The sequence below is a fragment of the Cololabis saira genome, chromosome 23 (assembly GCF_033807715.1).
Source record: "Cololabis saira isolate AMF1-May2022 chromosome 23, fColSai1.1, whole genome shotgun sequence".
NCBI lineage: Eukaryota > Metazoa > Chordata > Actinopteri > Beloniformes > Belonidae > Cololabis > Cololabis saira.
Window position 1 is genome coordinate 26,824,532 of NC_084609.1, and position 21,442 is coordinate 26,845,973.

Sequence of the window (21,442 nt, forward strand, 5' to 3'; positions counted from 1 at the left end):
CACCTCTTGCTCTCTTTTTTTATAATGATTAACTATTAGATCAAACTAATAATTGGTTCCCATCTAATTAATGCTGATTGTTTTTGATGCAAGGTGCTTTCAACATCTGTTTTGTGTGTCATTTCTGAATAGAATAACAACACTGTTTCAATAACATGCACATTTTTAAAGGAACTATTTTTTCAAAAGTTGAGCCAGGTCTTAATTTAACTTTTGACGAATGCACCGGTCAATATGAGATGAAGCAGAAAAGCTTGTTCAGCTCGTTTTGCAGCCATGTGTTTTCAGCTCTGTTCATCACGACTAGTTTTAGGGGGCAAGGTTGGCATCTTAACTCCCCTCCACAGACACTTCTTTATGGGGTGTGCCTCCTCCTAAAATTGGTGTTACATCTTTCCACTGTCTATTTCAGAGGGACAGAAGATGTGGTAGCTGGGTGGTGATAAATGCCTAGAAACTGGATTATTCTTCTGTGGTCGAGGACGGCTCACTACCCTGTAAACAGCTCAGTGAAGCTGGTTTCACACTACAAGATTTTCCGAGTTCTTTTCAAATGATGTGGTTTGCACATACATTTTTGCATGAATCTTTGATGAGTCTTTGAGTTGTTCATACATAAGGATCCAGTCTTAAAGGGAAAGTTCAGTTTTTTACAACCTGGACCTTATTTCTGGCATTTTTTATGGTTGTATACTCACCCAGGCAAGTTTGGTGTCATTTGGAGTCCTTCGGAAGATATTAGGGGGTTTTTGCGAGCTGCTTCTCCATATAACGGTAGTGAACGGGGCACAGCGGGGCACAGACGATGCAGCGTCTAAATAACACATGATTGCCGCGAAACTCGTTCATTTCTTTTATGAATCACTAGATCTGCATCCAGGACCTGTTGTCTACATCCGGGGTTGTGTGTGTAACAAATAAATCAGTTTGTAAACAAGACCTCTGAACTCATGACGTCATCTCTGTGCGTGCATCCCAGACACAGCTCTGTGTACAGCTGGAGTTCGCTACTGTTAGTTTACTGTTAGTTATTTGAAACATGTCTGAATATTTGTCAAATTCTGAGGTTGTGGACGACAACTTTGAATATGATGGACGTCCTTACCGTTTTGAGCCAGAGTATACGGCTGAAGAGCTCACTGAACGGAGGACAGAGTGCGCGCACAGAGATGACGTCATGAGTTCAGAGGTCTTGTTTACAAACTGATTTATTTGTTACACACACAGCCCCGGATGTAGACAACAGGTCCTGGAAGCAGATCTAGTGATTCATAAAAGAAATGAACGAGTTTCGCGGGAATAATGTGTTATTTAGACGCTGCATCGTCTGTGTCCCGCTGTGCCCCGTTAACTACCATTATATGGAGAAGCGGCTCGCACAAAACTCCTAATATCTTCCCAAGGACTCCAAATGACACCAAACTTGCCTGGGTGAGTATACGACCATAAAAAATGCCAGAAATAAGGTCCAGGTTGTAAAAAACCGAACTTTCCCTTTAATGGCAGACTTTATAGCTGTTTGCTACTTGTAACGTTGGTGAAGTGATCGTTTGAAGACTGCCCCCCAAAAGGTAACAGGATCATGTCGTGTTGAATTTTTGTAGGTGGCATGTGCTTTCAAGCACAAGAAAGAAAAGAAAATGAGGAAAACCTTTTTATAGAGATCTTTCAGCTCTGATGGAGGGATGAATATAATTTAAACTGGCACTGGCAGCGTTTTTATTCAGACTCTTCTATATATGTTCAGTTTGGATGAGACCGCTCACTGAGGGAGGAACTAGAATTATTTTTCTATTTTTAAGTAGAATAATGAAACACAGGTGTAATATTATGTTATAATAACATTACAGAATACCTACTGTCAGTCTTTTCAAGCACTCAAAATGATTATATTTTTATATTTTCACGAGTCCTTTTAAGTCTAATACATATACATGTGAATGAATCACTCAGGATCTGCTTCATACATGAAGCTCATGACTGTAAATTCAGCTGCCACTTTCAGGATTGTCCGGACGAGCCAAGGTTTTCAGCAGAAGCTGTTAAAAAGGAAGTAGCAACGCAAAATTAATAGAGTGGAGGTCAGGCCACTCTGAAACCCGCTGAGTTATTTGACAAGGCACACTTCTGTTGGCTCTTGAAGAATGAGCAAAGGCACTAAAAGAAAAGGTCCCTCTTGCAACCGATCAATCATTCGATCAATGTTGCTTTGTCTGAATGGCACCGTTCAATACAGCCCGTGCAACACAAAGTGCTGTTAAAGGATTAGAAGAGTGAAAGCAACAGAATCAGTAAAAGCCCGTCAGCCCTCCACCACAGAGACGTATCCAATCAGCTCTAATCCCGTCTGCATACAAACACTCTCATCTGCACAGATGTCCAAACAGACACACCCACTGACTGACATCCTGGTAAACATTTTAATTGGATCTGAGCAGAAACGTGGAGGAACCGCTCAGGATGGAGAAGTTAAAATACATAAAACAATGATCAATATAGGAAGACATAATCAGATTTCTGCATGAAAATGAACTATAAGAAGGTGAAGTTTGTGATCTGTGATCTTAAGATAGTATAAAACTGGATTTTATGAGGGGAAAAGGCATCAGGGAGCGATGTCTCTCCTTCTTGCTAGTATTTGTGGTAATTTAATTGAGAGTTTGTGTGCGTTGTTCAAAAACACGGCCATGAGAGGGAATTGAAATTATGAATTAATGTGCTGCAAAATGTAAACGGCAGAAAAATATATGTCCTTCACGATTAAATAGTCCAAAGCTTTGGTAATTACATTCTTACTTCATATCAAAGGTTTCTTTCATAGATGCCTCTAAACCATTTTATTAGTTTTTTATTCTGTTGATAAATGCAGGTGTAAATGTTACTTGCTGGAAGCAGCAGCCGTGTCAGTCTGTGAATCTCCGGGGCGCCCATTCATGGATCTGTGTGCGAAAGTGATGAATGAAAGGCTGCAGGCGCGCGTGCTGCTGTGTACGTGCGTGTTCGTGTGTGTACGTGCGTGTTCGTGTGTGTTCATGTGTGTACGTGTGTGTTCATGCGTGCAGCAAACACACCAACCACTTCTCATGTCCGACCGTGACGTCAGCAAACACCCCAGAGGCCGTTATCGGCCTGAGCAAGTGTCGTTTGAGAGTGCATGAGTCAATTGAAGTAATCTTATTGGTTTCCCGGGGCAACAGGTAGCACGATCACTCGCCGCTCTGGATGATTTGTGCAGCAGGAGGTGAGAGAGTGACAGGAGGGAGAAGGGAAAAAACAAGAGATTCTTGCTGAGAGGCAGGAGAATAAATGGCAGTGCAAGGACTGCAGCTGTCAGAGGGTTTTCGTGTGCGCTGCTGTGTTGTTGAGCTGGTGGTTTGAAAAGTAGTCAACCTTGAGACTGATGGACATCTGGTAACACGGCAAGAGCTTGATGCGGTTCTGCGGCAGCACATTCAGCACAGCAGCCTCTTTTGACGTAAATAAGGAGCCAAAAAAACACAAACATCAATGTGTCAACCCACACTTTCCATATAGTTCTGCTACTAATAACACAGGCGTTATATTAAAGGAGCTTGAGGCTGGATTGAGGCAGAATTTTTTTAAGTTTTCTAGTAATAATGTTAGACGAAGCGTTCCAAACCCAAAAGAATGTTTCCTCTAGTGTATCTCTCCGTTGCCTTGAACAGGCTGTGTGCTGCAAAATGTGCTGCAATTCGGGGCCCAAATTTCCCGCGCTGGGCTGCGGATGTGACGTCACATGACGCTGCATGCGCGTTCTCCCCGTTCTCCCGTGCCGGCTTCACTGTTGGCTGCAGTACCCCTGACGGCCGTCGTGGCGAAGGGTGGCGCTAGAGAGTCTCATTTCTTAAAAGGAGCCTCAAGCTCCTTTAATGAAAGATAATATATTAATTGAAGGTGATAAACTGAGCTTTTTGAACATGTTTGGTCTGAACAGCAGAGTCTTAAAGTCCAGTAAATGCAGCGGCATGTAAGATCGGAGTCTACTCTGATCTGGGTCTGTGATGTCACAATACCCTGTAAATCTGACTAGGACATATTTTCAAAGTTTGGAAGCCTTCAAAGAAAGTCGGGATGTGTGTCTCATAGTGAGGACGCAGGTGCCATCGCTTTTACCCGAAGTGACGTTGATCAAAGTGCGTGTTTGGGTGTTTTACCAGTGTTACCCCCCATCTGACTCTTCATTGAGTATAATCAACCCAATTTTCTTTACCTCTGTTACCTCCCCCCCTTCCAGGGAGAGGCTGGCATCTGCTTTTAAACTGAAAATGTGTGTCGACAAGATGGTGTTGAGTTGGCAAAGCGTACAGGAGTTCACAATATTATTTTATTATTTTATTAAGTGCATCATCAGGTTATTTGAAGTGTACTTCGTGAGGACATGAATGCACTTATGCACTCAAAATAGTAAATATAAGTCCACAAGTTTGCTTCCCCTGCACGCAAACTCCCCCTTAGTCGTACTTGTTGGTAAAACAGTCAAACCAAAATGTATTTGGCACATATTAGTAGATTTCTGCAAACATTGTCCTCAAAAATAGTCTGTCTCGAGGTCTATTATGTCCTCTGAGCTCGGGTCAGTGTCATGTAAATGTAATAAAAGTACCTCTGGACAACTAAAAACAAAGCAGCTTCCATCCAAAGTTGACTTCATGATTTCTATTTCAATGGCATATTTTCAGACTTTGTGGTCTGGCAGCTGCTGTCGTGTCAAGATGCATCTCACAAAAATACAAATGAAACAAGGATACACTACTAAAGTGTACTGAGTAATTTGTTCTGTCCACAGGTTTAGGTTTACTTCTGAGATCAGCCAGGTAGTTGTCCAAAACCTGCTCCAAACTGGCTCAGTGGACATATCTGTCTTCTACATGTTCTATTAGACATGTCTTGTGAATATTTATCCATTCATACGCCTGCTTCAGTCCAACTCAGGGTCATGTGGGAGCGGCATAAGGACTGTATACGTAGAACTGGACAACGCAGAGTCCTGCTGGAGCTGACGCGAGGATTAGCAGATATCTGCTGGGACCTGCGGTCGCCCAGTTGGACTGGACCCCTTAGATTCAGATCAGCCGACAGCGTAGCGGTCCTGAAATGATACACTGGTGCAAATCTGGACATACTGTAGGTAGTCGAGAAACTGAGACTTTTCGTTCTTCCGCATTGACTTAATCTGGACGTTTGTCCATGTCTTAGAATGAGGTGGTCTGTACACCCCTTATACGAGTCTAGCAGAAGGAACATCATCGCTTCGCCTGAGAACCATAAATCAGGCCAAACCAGTGAATGAGTGGCGCTGTTGTCAGCTTAATACACAAATATTTATGTCAGGGTTTGGTGAAGCGCCGTGGAGCAAGATCAAGTAAAACTGAATGTCTCCCGTAAAAGTGTGAAAGATTTCAAAGGTTAGTTCTCCCAAACATTTAGAGCCTTGAACGCTGTCCCACATCACGCCGTGGGAATAGTTTAAAAGCCGCCGCCACTCTGCCAGATGTCCTGTGATGCTTTTGAGGGCCAATTAATATGCAGCTTGAGATGATGTATTAATGCGACCCAGTGCGACGCCTTAAAGAAAACATTAAAGCAAGCTTAAAAGATATGGAGCTTTATGGGACTGAGAAATTTGATGGAGTCGAGGCAACAGGGGTCAGCTCTCGGCCGTCATCCTGCAGCCTGCACACATCATTCTTTTTTTTTTTTCTTTTTTTTTAACAAAAAAATAATAATAATAATAATAATAAGAGAAAAAAGAAATAAATAAATAAATATAAATAAATAAATACAACAACACACCCTTCTCCCCTTCCCTCCCTCATATGGTCAATATATTACATCATTCAAAATCATTTATCTTCTTTTCACATATGCATATCAATACTGGAGCAAATGAATAATAAAGTAAATAATCAAGTCCTGCAAAAACACATTCATTAATGCCGTAAATGATTCAGATCATTAGCTAGTCCAATAAAGGCAAAAAATCCCAAAAGGGTCCCCAAATAAGGTCAAAGTCTCTAGGTTTTTTTCTAACGGAATACAGTATTTTTTTCTTGAGTGCTATATGATGCAAGTTCATTGATCCACTGTTTGGGTGCTGGGGTTTTTTCTGATTTCCAGTGCCTGCAAGCAGAATAAAGTACTTTTTATGATAAGTCGTATTTAGTGAACTGATATCTCCCAGTATCCAGACTTTAGGAACAAGAATATAGGATTTTAAAATGTCAGATTGTTTTGAACACGTATTTCCAGAAAGCATCTATAATTGGACAGTTCCAGGGCATATAGAGTACATTTCCCGTGTTTATTTTACATCTTTGGCACATGGCAGAGACCGCACTATTACATTTATTTAATCTATAGGGAGTGTAGTAGATTTGATGTAAAGTATTGAATTGAATTTGTCTGTGTTTGGTGGATATTAGCATAGTGTGTGTTTTTTCTAAAAGAGTGTACCAATCCTTGTCCTCATATGAACATTCCAGGTCTGCTTCCCATTTTTGTTTCATTCTTGACGTCTCACCCACTTGTACATGATCTTACACCACTGCAGGTATCGTGGCGTATAGGGGCTCAGGATCTTGATTTAAATTTCATTCAGCAGGATGTATAAAGTCTGGATTTATATTAGGCTGCCTGAATGTTGAGTAGAAGACAAGACGAGGATGACGAAGGCGAGATCAGGTCGGAGACGCGTTGACTCGAATATCCCAGTTAGTCTGAGGACAGATCCACAAAGGAGTCAACGCTGGGTTCAGGCAGATTAACTCACAATAGGCTCATCTTCATTCATCACCCCGCTTGTCTTCATGACGCACGCAAACACACACACACACATCTCACTGAAGAACTTCCACTTACTCAGTACTGATGATTTGGCTGAGGATCATTGGGTTTTTCTATGAGAAACCAGTTCAGTTGTTTGTAACTGAATACATGAGGCAGTTTTTGCTGTGATGAGTCATTTTCTGGATATTAGGATCATGGCATACAGACCGCACCTGTTGCAAATGCTCTTTATGGGAAAATAACTGAATTCAGGAGGCGTAAATCCGGAGTTTTGAGAGGCTGACTTTCATTAAGATTTAATGTGTTTTCCTCTGTTCGTGTGTCTCGTTTAGCCTGATATTAGATAAGTGACCGAGACCACGGGACACTCCCAGGCTGGTGGATGTGGTTTCAGACGAGCTACTGGCTGGTATTGTGTTCTAACGACCGGGGAACCTTATGACCTCTCTGTGTGTGTGTCCTCAGAGGGGCGTTTTCGGAGGTGGTCCTGGCGCAGGAGAGGCTGACCGGCCGGATGTTCGCGGTGAAGTGCATCCCCAAGAAGGCTCTGAAGGGGAAGGAGAGCAGCATCGAGAACGAGATCGCCGTGCTGAGGAAGTGAGTGCAGCCGCACCGACACGCACGCACAAAAGCCTGCTAATTCCTGGTTACCGGGGCAACTGTGCATCTCCTCTCTCTGTTTCATGAGAAAAGAAAAAAAAGAAACTCTCCGGCTTCCCGTTCCTCCATCAGCCCCCCCCCCCCGTCCCCTCCGCCCCAGGTCACGATCCACAGCCCACCTGCCACACATTCGGGGACATACATAAATATCCACACTTGAGGACTGAGCAGCTGCACGACGAGGCCAAGGACAGTCAGTTCGGGGTCTCCTGTCGCTCATTGATGTCACTTATCATATTATACAGAGCTTGTATGATTAATAGCTAATAAATCCATTTCTAAACGGAGCATCAGCGTTAATTCACTGTCTCCGTATGTTTCCATTTCCTACCGTCTCGCTGTGAGATTAGTGATGGATGTTTTCCATTTGCTTCTTGCTTCTGAAAATAAAAAATAAATAATACGTGGCCAATAAAAAGCCACTACAGCGCGTCCTGTCACAACATTTGCCACCTGTTGCAGGTTCTGCAGGCGTCGTAATGACAGAAGAGGTCTATGTTTAGTTATCCTCATCCAAGCGGCGACGGGCCTCCGATGTGATGTGTAATTACAGCCTCGGAGAAGCTGCGCGCCGCGTCTCGCTGATCGTGTTGTGCAGGGAGGACGTGCGCATCGATGCCACCAGCGTGTTTGTGTGCGGGGGAGACGGTAATCGTACGGGTCAGAGACAGTGGACTGGTATTTAGACGCGACTCATATGCTACCAGTGTTTCTTTACTGTCTGGGCAAAACTCCAGACTCTGGACGTTGGACATCTCAGCTCTACAGGACTGTCTCAGAAAATTAGAATATTGTGATAAAGTCACTTTTTTTCTGTAATGCAATTTAAAAAATAAATAAATAAATGTCATACATTCTGGATTCATTACAAATCAACTGAAATATTGCAAGCATTTTATTATTTTAATATTGATGATTACAGTTTAAGATTAAGATTCCCAGAATATTCTAATTTTTTGACATAGAATATTTGAGTTTTCTTAAGCTGTAAGCCATGATCAGCAATATTAAAATAATAAAAGGCTTGCAATATTTCAATTGATTTGTAATGAATCCAGAATGTATGACTTTTTGCATTACAGGAAATAAAGGACTTTATCACAATATTCTAATTTTCTGAGACAGTCCTGTATTTGGAACATGGAAGCCCTCAGCCCTCAATGTTGATGACAAAACATTCCAGAGAATCTTTCATACATTATAAAATGTTCATTTCAAAGCATCGTTTTATCAATCTTCACAAGGTGATCTCTGATTTTATATCAAACTTCATTCTTTCCATATTGTAAGTATCATAAACGACATCAACCCATTCATTCTCTGTTGGGCGGTTTCATGGAGCCATTTCCTTGTCAAAGCTTTTTAACTGCTGCACATAAAACATGTGGCAGGTAATTAACTTTGAGCATTGTAGCGCCTCAAAAGCTCAAAATGAACATTAGGCGCGTTTCCACCAGCGGGAGTTCCAGGTGGATTTTTCGGGGCCGGGTCGTTTGTGTGTGTCTCCATTACCAGGAACGGCCCTGAAAAGTGGCCTTCAGGAACCTTTACGGGGCAAAAGACGGGATCTAGACTTCTAAATTACGTTCAGCACTCTCATGTGAACACAGGTAATTTAATCATTTAAACCAGACATTTTGCTAAGAGTACATTTAATGAGGTTGGAGATTACAAGAAAAAAACGATGGATGACCAACGAGTCGGTTCAGGAATTGTTGCCAAATTACACCAATATAGAGATCTGGTGGGGGGTTTCTTTTAATCTCAATCACTACCACCCTGGTGTCTGTTAAAAAAAAAAAAAAGTAGCAGCTGTCGTTTATGTAATTCTTCTTCTCTGTTTCGTTTTATGCTGCTGGCCGTTTGTGAAGAGCAAAAAAAGTGCATTACCGCCATGTAACGAGAAAGTTCATGTTGCAGCCTCAGACATAAGACTCAACGAAGAGCAGCACCCTTGGAACGAAGTGGTGAAACAGGACAAGCTGGACCGTCTCCACACAGTAGCACGCTATTATAAGAAGCTTTTTTACCAACACAGCAGTTCTTGTATCATCAGATGCCCCCATGTGGTAAGAAGTGGTACCGCTACATAGAGTAGCTTTAGTCAGTTATTTTTAATACTTTGAAAGCAGAGCTTCATTGTGTAAAAAATGTTTATTTCAAAAAAAATTAGGATCAGAATAGTCAGAGAGATGTAGCCTTTAAATATTCTATTAATAAGTATATAAAGAAAGATATTACAAATGAACGCAAAAGTAGGTCTGTCAGAATGTCTTATTATTACTCCTGGAAACATTTCAATGGTGAATATTCTGTTTTGTAAAACAATGTTTTCTGTATGGGAGAAGAAGCCGCATGTCCAGTGGTTGAAGGTTCGTTAAATCCCATTAAATGCTACAACTGTACCACCTGCAGATTAGTACCGGCAAGTTTTTTGCTCGTAAAGTATCACATCCAGGAGTATTACATTCAGCTGAGTTAAAGCTCTATCAGAAAATAAACGGTACTCCACAGCCCACTGACGATGGGGGTCAATCTGCCACTTTTAGATTTAAAATAACTGATTAAAGTAAGAGTTTCAAGCTAGTATTTAATAACAGGTGACCAGGACACATGACAGCACTACAGCACACAACCTGGAGTCAGATTCTAAAAGCAAGACATACTGCGACGTCCCAGTTCACATCTGTTTGGTTTATTGCAGGGGTCACCAATCCTGGTCCTCGAGGGCGGGTGTCCTGCATGTTTTAGAGTTTTCTCTACTTTAACACACCTATTCTAATTATCGTCATCAGCTTGTCATCGAGGTCTGCGCAATTCTGTTAAGGACACAGTCACTTTTATCACGGTGCAATGAAGCAGTGAAACATGTAAAACCTGCAGGACACCGGCCCTCGAGGACCATGATTGGTGACCCCTGGTTTATTGTATAAATACTTGAGTACATCCCTGACTTTTGAATCTTCATCTAATTGTTATCATCTAATCTATGTCATCTAATTTATGTCATGGCTAAAGCCTGCATGGTTGTACAAATCAGTGCTTATCTTATTTAATTTTATCTCCAGATTCCTAACCAGTACCGCCACCTGGGAAGCCCACGTGTAAAACTGACTGGGGGACAAAGCTTTCTTGCACATTTTTAGGGATCCCAAATGAGCACACAAGCACGCAGCCTCGTAATCACAGAGAAATATCAGTGTTATTAATTAGTACCGGTTCACTAATACGGTCGCAGAGTGTAACATTTGATGAAATGAACGTCTAACTAATGAGTGAGACATTCATTTAGACAAACGGGTCTCTTAACGGTGGATGATTCAGGCCATCGGCCACCAGATTAACTCGTTTCTCCGTTTCTGCGCAAGCGATCGGCACCAGGACGGCAAAACAAAATAAAATAGGAACCTGAGTGTTCAGAGATCTGAAGGTAGTGGAAAAAGCTGCAAACCTGGACCTGCACACTCACGTTCCTGAGTGCGTTAACCAAAAACGAAGACCATCGGCATCATCTTCAACTGTGATCTCCACAGCAGCTCAGGTTTATTCTGTGTTTTGCACGGAGGAACACAGGCCGGCATGTAAAACTACCAGAAGAGTGTCATGGTTTGTGTTGAGCTTGACACTAAGACGTCTCCTTTAAGGATGAATTAGTGTTTTTAAAATGAAGTTTGCACTTCAGATGAAACCATGCAGGACTGGTTTATTACTGGAGGAGGAAACGTTGAGGATAATGCCGCGAGTCACGCCTCGGCGTGCAGAAGCAGCTGTTTGCAGCACAAACTGAGGAAGCGCGGAGCCGGAGTTCATGAATGAGAACGGCGAACTGTGGCATCAAGCCGGAGATGTGTGAGGCTTTTTGTGAATGCGCTCTGACTCTGCTCTGCCATCACACCCAGACTGTTTCCTACCAGCCCTTCATTATGCCAGGCAGAGCTTAAATACACACACATGATCCCTTTTCAACCTGTACTCTTGTGTGTGTGTGTGTGTTTATGTGTGTGTGTGTGTGTGTGAGTCATGCCTCTGCGCTGCGGTTCATCGTTTATCTACCAGCCATGAGATCATACGCTCTGTAATAGGTGTTAGATGCTCACCTGTGCGCGGTGTGTGTGTCTGAATGAGACCGGGGGGATTTACCTCCCGTCCACAATGCAGCAGATGATTAAACCACACACCCGCACAGATGCAGGCGGGCTGCTACAAGGTATTAGTATAGCACAAATGCACCTACACACATGCATACAGTATCTGAAACCCCCTCATCATGCTGCTGTAACCATGGAGAAATGAGAGAGGATGCTGCAGAAGTGAGCAAAAGGTGTGACGGGAGACGGGAAGGAGGCTCAGGTGGAATTATTGCCGGATTAAAAAAGAGATTTTTGGTTGAAAATCCTGCAGAGATCGTACCGGCGGGAATGTGATGGTGTGAAATTGCACAATGACCTTAATTTAAGACAATATCGCTTTGGTAAAGAGGACTATTTTCATACTTTCAGTCATATCACACGACATTGGGTTGATTTATTCTGCAGAACAGATGGCAGCATGAACCATCTGCAGATGGAGAAGGTGTTGTATGACTAATTACGCAGAAATCGCTACTAAAATATTATGTCAGTTTAAAAATCACGTTGCTCATATCATGTCCGCCAATGTGGCGGACCCTGATGTTCAGCATTAAGATCAAAAAATGGCGTCGGAACTGAAACTCTTTCCTGGTTTGCTTTTGCTCTGCAGGATCAAACACGAGAACATCGTGGCGCTGGAGGACATCTACGAGAGTCCGGACCACCTGTACCTGATCATGCAGCTGTGAGTTCCTCCCGTTCCTCATTTCCCAGCACCACCGGTGGGCGAGCAGCTCCCAGCACAGACGCGCTGGTTCCGGATACACAATAACGCGCTGATCTGTGCTAGTAAGCTCCTGGTAAAGAGGGATTTAGCAATTTTACACACTGAAGCTCCTCGTTTCAGCTCCTTAAACACTTGTGTAATGCTTTTCCTGTCCTCCGCTCCAGCTGTGGGGGTATTTTATACTTTTATACTTACACACGACTCAGAACCCCCAGTGAGATGAAGACCCTCTCTTGAGAATCCAGTCGTATTAAAGTCACACTTTTGCTTTTGCTGGTGGTTGAGACCTGGAGCGATGGTGGACGGTGAACCGGACAGACATACGGTTCTGTAAATACATATGTCCTCCAGTTTTTTTCTTCTCTGTATCAGCGTCTGTGGAGAGAAAATCGACCCAAAACATTTGTGTGTGCGGATTATCTGATTATTAGATTTGTGCGTGTGTAACTTGGTCGAACTTACTGACAAGACAATAATTACGAATTCAAAAAGCCTCCTACACTGCAAAAACTCAAAATCTTACCAGGAATATTTGTCTTATTTCTAGTTAAAATGTCTAATTTTTTGTCAAAAAATCTCATTACACTTAAAACAAGAGTCATCACCAGAAAAATAACTTATTTGACAATTTTCACCTGTTTCAAGTACATTTTCAATTGAAATAAGTAGAAAAATCTGCCAGTGGGACAAGATTTATCTTCTCATTACAAGCAAAGAAATCTTGTTCCACTGGCAGATTTTTCTACCTATTTTAAGTGAAAATCTACTTGAAACAGGTGAAAATTGTTGTTTTTTCCAGTGATGAGTCTTGTTTTAAGTGTAATGAGATTTATTTTACTAAAAATGAGACATTTTAACTAGAAATAAGACAAATATTCTTATTAAGATTTTGAGTTTTTGCAGTGTACACTCACTATCGAGGAAATAACGCTCAACTCAGATGCAAATCAGATGTCCCAGCTTTCCATCAGTCCTTAAACGCACCATGTATGTATGAATCTGTGAGGCTTCTTGGAGGCTTGAAAAGAGTCTCCAAACCATTTGTGCGTATCCATACCTTTGTGCGTGTGTATCAGGCGATCCATGCACGTGCATGTAACGATTTGTGTGTGTAGGAGGCTTTTTGATTTCGTAAGTATCGTTTTGTCCGTAACTTCGAGCAGTTTACGCCGGACAAATCTAATAATACTCACAAATCAGATAATACGCACACACAAATGTTTTGAGTGGATTTTCTCTCTAGTCCTCCCAGATAAACCCCAGAGGGATCTGTGGAGCGTGTGCAGAGTGTGTTGACCAGTTCCAGACCTGCTGAATGTTTGCAGGTATAACCACCATCATCTGGCTGCGCCACTTCCACTATGAGAGGTTCCAGTTTGAAATCAGTTCAACTAATGGCGGGTGTCCATTGCACACAACAGAACACTTCCATCCTTTTAATTTTTTATGGAAAGCAGCAAGGCTCAGTTCCAAGCTATTTTATCTATTAGGTATCGGTTTGATTTATCCTCGGCCAGATATTTCAACGAGATTATTATTTTTCTTTAGCTTTCCGGTTTAATTAAAATAATGTTGTATTGATCCATTAGATCATAATAGCAAAGTTGAAATCTGGACAGGGCTGAAATATTAAAGTACAAAGTCAGGGGAGCGATGCGACTGCAGCAAACACACGGCCTCAGATATTAACATGATTTCCGTTCAGCGCATGCAGATATTCCATCGTTTTCTAATGTCGACTGCATCAGGGCCTGAACTTCTCCCCACCCTTTCGGGGGAAGGTTTATCCTACAGGATAATGTTGGTTTATCTGTCCACCAGCTGACCCCGGAGGTCTGTTCACGCCAGACATCCCTCTTAATGCTCAAAACAAGTTCATTCAGAGAGGCTCACATGCTTTTTCATAGACTTTAATCTTCAGCCCCTGCTCACCCACCTACTCATCAACACACACACACACACAGGAATAAAAAGCCAGCAGTCCTCCCACACACACAGACCCACCACGCAGCTGCAGGGCCTCTATAACGTCACCGACATCTCTGCTTTGATGGTCAGCAGTAGAGGGAAACAGGACCGCCCATGGTTCACCCACGGGTGCCTCGCTGACCTTCTGCACAAGGTCACAGCTACTTACGCAAGAGCTGATGTCGCCCTGGACGTTAACTGGAAACAGTCTGGTTTAGGTGGAAGTCGTGGCTTTCAGTTGCACAACAGCAGCTACGTTTGGCAGACGGATGTCATTTCTAACGTCTTCATTCTGGGAATAAACTCTGAAGTAGCTTGTTTTTCTGTTTTGTGGTCCAGGGATCTTGTTAAATGGGATCTCGCAGGTGTAAACTATGAGATGCAAGTTGATTTTCTTCCTCGTTGGTTGTCTCTCAAGGCTTCTACATGTCATCAACTGAAACAATGAACAGTGTTAATGAGCTTTAATCGTTCTTTGTGTTGTGGTTGGGTATTAAATCCCATCTGATATAAGTTTGATATTTACCGTCTGGGTTGAAGTCATTGGTCTGACAGCTCAGAGTTATGTTGTTGCATGTCATTCAAAGGTTCTTTAAAGTGTTTTTGAAGCCTCTTTTCTCTTTTGTAAATGGATGGAAAGAACAAACCTTGGTTAAGCGACTGTAAATGAACTATTTCAGCTGAGCTGAGCTGATGATGCTGACTAACGCTACTTTACACTGATTCTGATTAAATCCATCAGTCTTCTTTTAATGACGTCACCAAGGCTGGGCAGAAGTCCGATCGACCTGGACCCTCCACGAGCTAACGCTAAAGGACAGCAGCTTTGCTCCACCGGGTTCACAGTTGGGTCCCGGTGGAGGTCTCAGCCAAGTTCGTCCGTCCTAAAGGATAAGTGACCTGGAGCCAGAACCCAGTTTTGATGAAGTCCTGAGGGATCGCAAAGGCTGATGGTTATGGGCTGCAAAGTAAAACATGTTCCTTCAAAAAATATAGGCTCTAAGAAGGGCGAAAAAGCTACAGTGATGAAATCTAGCCATTGGCTGTGCCAGCTGTCAATCACAGAACTATGCCCCTAATTATGCACAAATTAAAGTCACTAAATGCTGCCACACATAAATTTGGCTTGGCTTCCATCTGGTAGTTTCTCTCTTCTCTTTTTTACATTTTACATGATATCTTGTCATGAAAAAAAAAAGCAAAAACCAGTGCTTAAGATCTAAAATCAATCCCAACCCACAAAACCCCAAGATAATACAACAGTGGTACTTTTCTTGGGGGGGAGGGGGATCACATACCCAGAACAGAGTAGATTGATCGTCTTATTATCCACCCAGTTTGAAGTTATGCTGCACTCGCTGTTCCTCTGCAGTTTTTGATGCCAACGGAAATCCTGCAACCCCCAACCCCGTTGTTTGGACTTCAGAAAGTCATTTAGCCTTAACTGATGTAGTGAGTTGCATTTTTATCTAAACAACCGTGTCTAACGATGCATCCAGTGGTTGTGGGAAAGATTGTTACCCTGGGTCAAATCATTAGTCTGCAGCAAGCATGCAAAAACACTGAGGGGATTTCTGAAATGACTTAAAGTAGAACATGGCAAGCCATGATTAAATATCTGTGAGGGTGTTGGGTAACCATCATCTTCCAGGCAGAAATATGTGGTCTGGGAGAAAAAGTCTTTGCATTTGGGGAACTCTTGTCAACAGTAGAACTCCCAGCAGTGTTTAATAGTGAACTCAATAGCTGTGTAACATCAAGAAATGCATTAATCAATGAAGCTATTAAAAAAAGAACAGGTTTAATTTGCTAGGGGGCATAAAGATTGGACTCTGGGGCCGTGGAAAACGACTGTTATGGTCTAATAAGTCCAGATTTACCCTGTTCCAGCATGAAAGGGGCATCCGGGTAAGAGGAGCAGCCCACTGTCACCTGTGCGAGCATGAGGGGGGCAGTATTATGGTCTGGCGTTGGTCAAAGTCTTAATTCATCAAACCTGTGTGTGCAGAAAAGCTGAAAATACTGAATGAGCAATTTTCCTGTCAATAGATCCTTTCTGATGTCACGGCAGATACCAGGATTCATGAGGTTTAAATTATGGAGGCGCGGTTCAGTGTGAGGCATCATTTCAGTCCAGACCTCAACCGCATTGATCTTCACACAGTGGTCATCTTAAATGAATGATTCAGTGTAAGATCTTGGTTGAAAATGAATGGAAACCTTGTGATTCTGCAGTAAATCACCAAAGCGAATGCTGGTTGCATTCAAACGTTGGTTTTTCTGTCTTTTTTTCCTTTTTCATTCCCCACATGTTTACATCCTATTCTGAGTAGTCATTTACAGAATACAAAGTTGTTTTCAGGGCTTGGTCGGCTCAGTGATCGTTGTCTTGTTAATGTCTCAGAAGTGTGTGCTGCTCTGCTGGAAATGTTTAGCTGTTTCTCCAAAAAAAATCAAAAGAAAGGGGAAAGAGAGGGAAATGAAACTGACGTCCTTTTCATGTGGTTGGTGCAAAAATCAAAACAAAACATGCAGATTCAGCTGGGGCCGTCTCCGGCCCCCTGCGACCCCGAGCAGACCAAAGCAGGAGCAGAAACAGATTAGATGAATGAATATTGGATGTTGGTTAATATCCGTGTAACGCTGGTAATCAGGATGCATTTGCACATGTCACGGTTTTAACACAATTAGAGTAATTATTGCGCTTATACCACAGTTTCAACTGTTTTCCTTAATCTGATTTAAGTGTTTGTGTGAACAAACAAGGTTTGGATGAGAGAACGTCAGCTGGTTGGAAGGGCCGCAGCAGGTTTTCTCCCTGGAAGGGAGAGCTAACGACTGCAGAGGCTCCGTAGCGCCGGTCAGATCCCCGGCTCGCTGCTGTGATTAGCAGAAGACTGTAATGGACCTTCATCTCTCACACACACACACACACACACACCCATAAAGCCCCGCTGTCAGCCATGATGCACAACCGCCGTCTCCAGAGAGTGATGGGGCTGCTTCTCTGTTAGCAGACCAGCCGGCAGAGATGAAACGTACGGAGACGGCAGGAGGGAGCCATGCTGCAACATTTGATCTGCACTGAAATGTACAATTCAAATGTGGCCATATTGGGTTTTACAGTGCGTGATTATACACGACCGACATAATCTGTAATCTTCCACATTGGCAGATAATTAATGTTGTATTTACTGAACAACAGAGACGTTCATTTGTAATCACAGTTGTCACAGTGCTTTGTCACGTTCTGAATCCAGCTCTGACGCAAACATGCATGGAGGGATTTGAGCGTGTTTACAGGAAATGTCAAAGACGCAGCGTTGATCAGACACTGATGTATTGATACTGTACATGTCTGACGGACGACTGGAGCTGCATCCATGATTCAGTAGCTCTGCCCGTATCAGGCCCCGGGGAATGGACCAATCAGGGAGGGATGGATGGATGGGAAGAGGGATGGGTGGAGGGATGGGTGGATGGGAAGAGGGATGGAGGGATGGAGGGGTGGAGGGGTGGATGGATGCAGGGATGGAGGGATGGATGGATGCATGGAGGGAGGGATGGGTGGAGGGGTGGATGGCTGGAGGGAGGGAGGGATGGATGGGAAGAGGGATGGATGGAGGGAGGGATGGGTGGATGGAGGGATGGATGCAGGGATGGAGGGAGGGAGGGAGGGATGGATAGTCACCTTGACAGTCAGAGGTTTAACTAAGCCAGATATTTTTAATACCATTAATTAGGGATGTACGATAAATTGTTGAACAATATGGGAGGAAAGTAATGTAATTTTTCTCTTGAATAAATTAAACCTGATAAATGGATCTGATGAAGGGATGAAAATAGGGAGATGGTTGGCTGTTCGGCGCACCGTTCAAACCCGCAGAAAAACCCACTAAAACATGAAACACAAAGTGATGGCATTCATATCAGCTTGGAGACACTTTTGGTTGAGGACTCACTTTACTTTTGCTTTCTTCCTCTTTTGTTTGACACATGAAGTCACCTTTTTTTTTGCTTTTGTTTTTTGTTAATATACAGCCACTGACCACAGGCCTCTTGTTTCAGTTTTGTAAAGTCTAACATTTGGTATCCAACATTTGAAATGGATCAAAAACACATGTTTTCAACAATATTACGTCCCTGTCTTAGGACAACTTCAGATGTCATACAGTTTTACTGCACGTAATCTCTTACTAAATTTTTGTTTCAACTGCTCAACTCTATTTCTATATCACAATGAAGAGAATTTTAAGAGCCAAGACTGTTACAGTTTGGCCAGAGCTACTTAAATGTTCATTTTTCATCACTGCGTCTTTGATTTTTCCTCTTCTTAGTCTATTAACTGCATATTATATGACGTCATTAAATATAAAAATATGAACTTTTGGGTTTTCCAATAACGGTAAGTTTAACCACTTCTGCACGACTGTGTCAGTCAGTGCAGAAGTGGTTAAACTTATCAGTATTTGTTTAAGTTTCAACATAGTCAGTCCCTATTATTGGTATTTATGACGTGTCCATACGACGGTCAAGGCGTCTGCACCCTTCATGGTTTCTCTGGGAGGGACGACTGCATCACATGATCAGGACAGAGATGCTGAGGGAAGAAAACCTGCTTCAGTGGGACGGAGGCCAGACCGGGCCAGGCAGCTTACGATTGCAGATTATTTGTCTTTTTACGGATAAAACACTGCAGGCTAAAGTGATATTGAACACGGCGGACATTATATCACAGACGCTCCCAGAGATCTCCAGATCTTATCATCTGTAAATGTCTGCTGTCTGTGAAAATGTTATCATTGTGTGTGTTTTTTAGTACAGTACGTGTTGTTAATGTTCATCTTCGAGTATGTGTGTGTGTGTGTTGTCATGCCCTTGCATCTGTATGTGTGTGTGTGTGTGTGGGAGCTCCTGTGTGATTGCCATGGTCTCCTTACACAAACGCTTATGCAACCATGTAGCCTGGTGGCTGATCTTCTTTTGCAGTGTGTGTGTGCGTGCATGTGTGTATGTGCGTGTGTGTGTGTGTGTTTCTACCCCTTTTCCTGTCATTCCCAGACACGGCTGCCTCTGTAAAACCAGCGAGTTGCCGACCTCTTTGAAGAGAGACTGAGAGGATTAGCAATTAATTCTGATCTCTCTCCTTTTCTTTTTTTTTTTTTCAGAAACTTCATTAGTTTAACTTCCACAGGCTCTAATCTAATCTGTCACCGTGACGACACCCCACAGTTACACGGTGAAGCCGTGTTGGCGTGCTTGCCCTTGTACTTTTTCTTACGTCTGTGTTAATTCATGCACATTTGTGTCTGTGCTGTTCTAAGTACACCACGACGTGCCCTCTTAGACGCGCTACAGGGAAATGTGTTATCAGCCGCCGGCCAAACCTTGCTGATTAACACAATCAGAGTGTAGAAAATGAGGTTTGGTTCTCTGCTCTGAGATGTTGGGGGCGGACGTGCTGATGACTGACGGATGTCAGAGCGGCTTAAATGTGCTGGTCTAATGGAGTAAACAGATTTTAAAGAGCTGCTCACAGCTGGCCGTTGATTTTTAAAGTCTTAAAAAGAAGGCTTAGAAAAGTGAGACTCCAAACAACGATTAAAGCAAGGTTTAGCTGTTCTGTTCTTATATTGTATGGACTGCTGCGATATGAAGCAGACGGCAAGAAAAGATGTAATTTATAAGAACAGCTGATGTGTTGATGGTAAAAATCTCTTCAACATCCGTGAAAGCAAACACAACAGACAAGAAGGAAAGGTTGTGGTTTAATGTTGTTGTATAAAAACAAAGAAAGAACAGAAAAATGTTTTCATGGGAGCCTTGTAGATGCTGGGACCTTGCAGGATGGAAATCAGTAAAATTCATCATAAATCATCATAAATATAATGTGTTTCACACATTTTGCTGCAGCCAAATTTGTTTTATTTTCACAAGTTAGTCTTCCATCTTGCTTTGTATCATTGAGAGCCGGCGGTAGTGGGCGTGGTTCAGTCCATCCGAGGCCTTGCGTGCCTCTAATCTCAGCTGTTCAGTGAAAGTTTGTTAAACTGGTGAGTTTGAGTTTGAATCAAGGAGTTGGTGGTTAATCCTCACTTTTACCCCTGAGGTTCTGAATAAAACATCTATTAACGGAGCGTCCGTTAATCCGTGGTCTCAGTAGGAGCGTAGTCCTTGAACCCCCCGTGGTGTGATGCTAGCGCTTCATGAAAACAATCCAGCTCAGAGGTCAAATCAAGACTATGTTAACAGCTAAATATCTAAAATGATGACATCCAGTCACAGTCTATGTCTTCCATCCTTCACACGGCCCTGCCCCTTGATATGTAACATTACGGCTTCATTTAATCTTTACATTTATTTCTATAATGTGGGACATTTTATAATGAGTAGAATTTATGTCTGTAGAGTTTGACTCACTTTTGGAGCGGCCCCTGGTGGCCAGTCGAGGAAGTGCAGTTTCCTGCATCATCAGTTTAATCTTCGAACAACACTTTCACTTACTAGACACGCCGTTTAGTCTGAACTGCACAGAAATCTGTGAATGCTGAGAGGAAACAGCCTTAACTTAACCCTTCAGACCTCCGAGCATCAATCAGATTATCTAAAGCTGGTATCTCTCCATCTTCTATCCGTGCTGTCACATTTCAAATTTGTTCTTCTTCTGCTCAATACTCCTCTGCAACTTAATGGCTCGTCTTTGGCTGATTAGTTTTAGTTGGCATTTTCTTTTTGGTGTTGTGATGTTTGGGGCAGAGTCATCTTTTTGTTTTGATTCACTATCTACTTTTCTGCTTTTCTGTCTTTTAACATGTTATAAGACACTGTTGCCAAGTTCGAACTAAATATTGCCTTATGTATCTGTAAAAGTGACCATACTGCGACTTTAAACCATGATTGGCAAACATGTTGTGCTCAGAGTACTACAAGCCCCACATAAATGTACAAAGATGCTGGTTTGATTATTTTGGGGTGCTGTAATGGCGTGTTCCTCCAGCAGGGGGCGCCACGTGTCCGTCCACAACAGATCTTCACCTGCATAAACTGTACAAACTGTTGTGTTTACCTGGACAAGTTAATTAATGTGGTCCAGAGTCGTAAAAACCTAAAAGTAGCTGTTGCAAGAATGTGCCAGAGGGGAGAAATGAGC

General features: G+C 42.6%; 1 protein-coding gene across 1 annotated transcript in view; it reads left to right on the plus strand.

Moving 5' to 3' along the window:
• The window catches only part of camk1da (calcium/calmodulin-dependent protein kinase 1Da), an 85,917-nt gene that overhangs the window by 41,007 nt on the left and 23,468 nt on the right, over positions 1-21,442 (plus strand). Inside the window, exons 2-3 of the mRNA XM_061714789.1 lie at positions 7,273-7,404; positions 12,208-12,282. Of these exons, the coding sequence (XP_061570773.1) occupies positions 7,273-7,404; positions 12,208-12,282 (207 nt within the window). The remainder of the gene's footprint in view (positions 1-7,272; positions 7,405-12,207; positions 12,283-21,442) is intronic.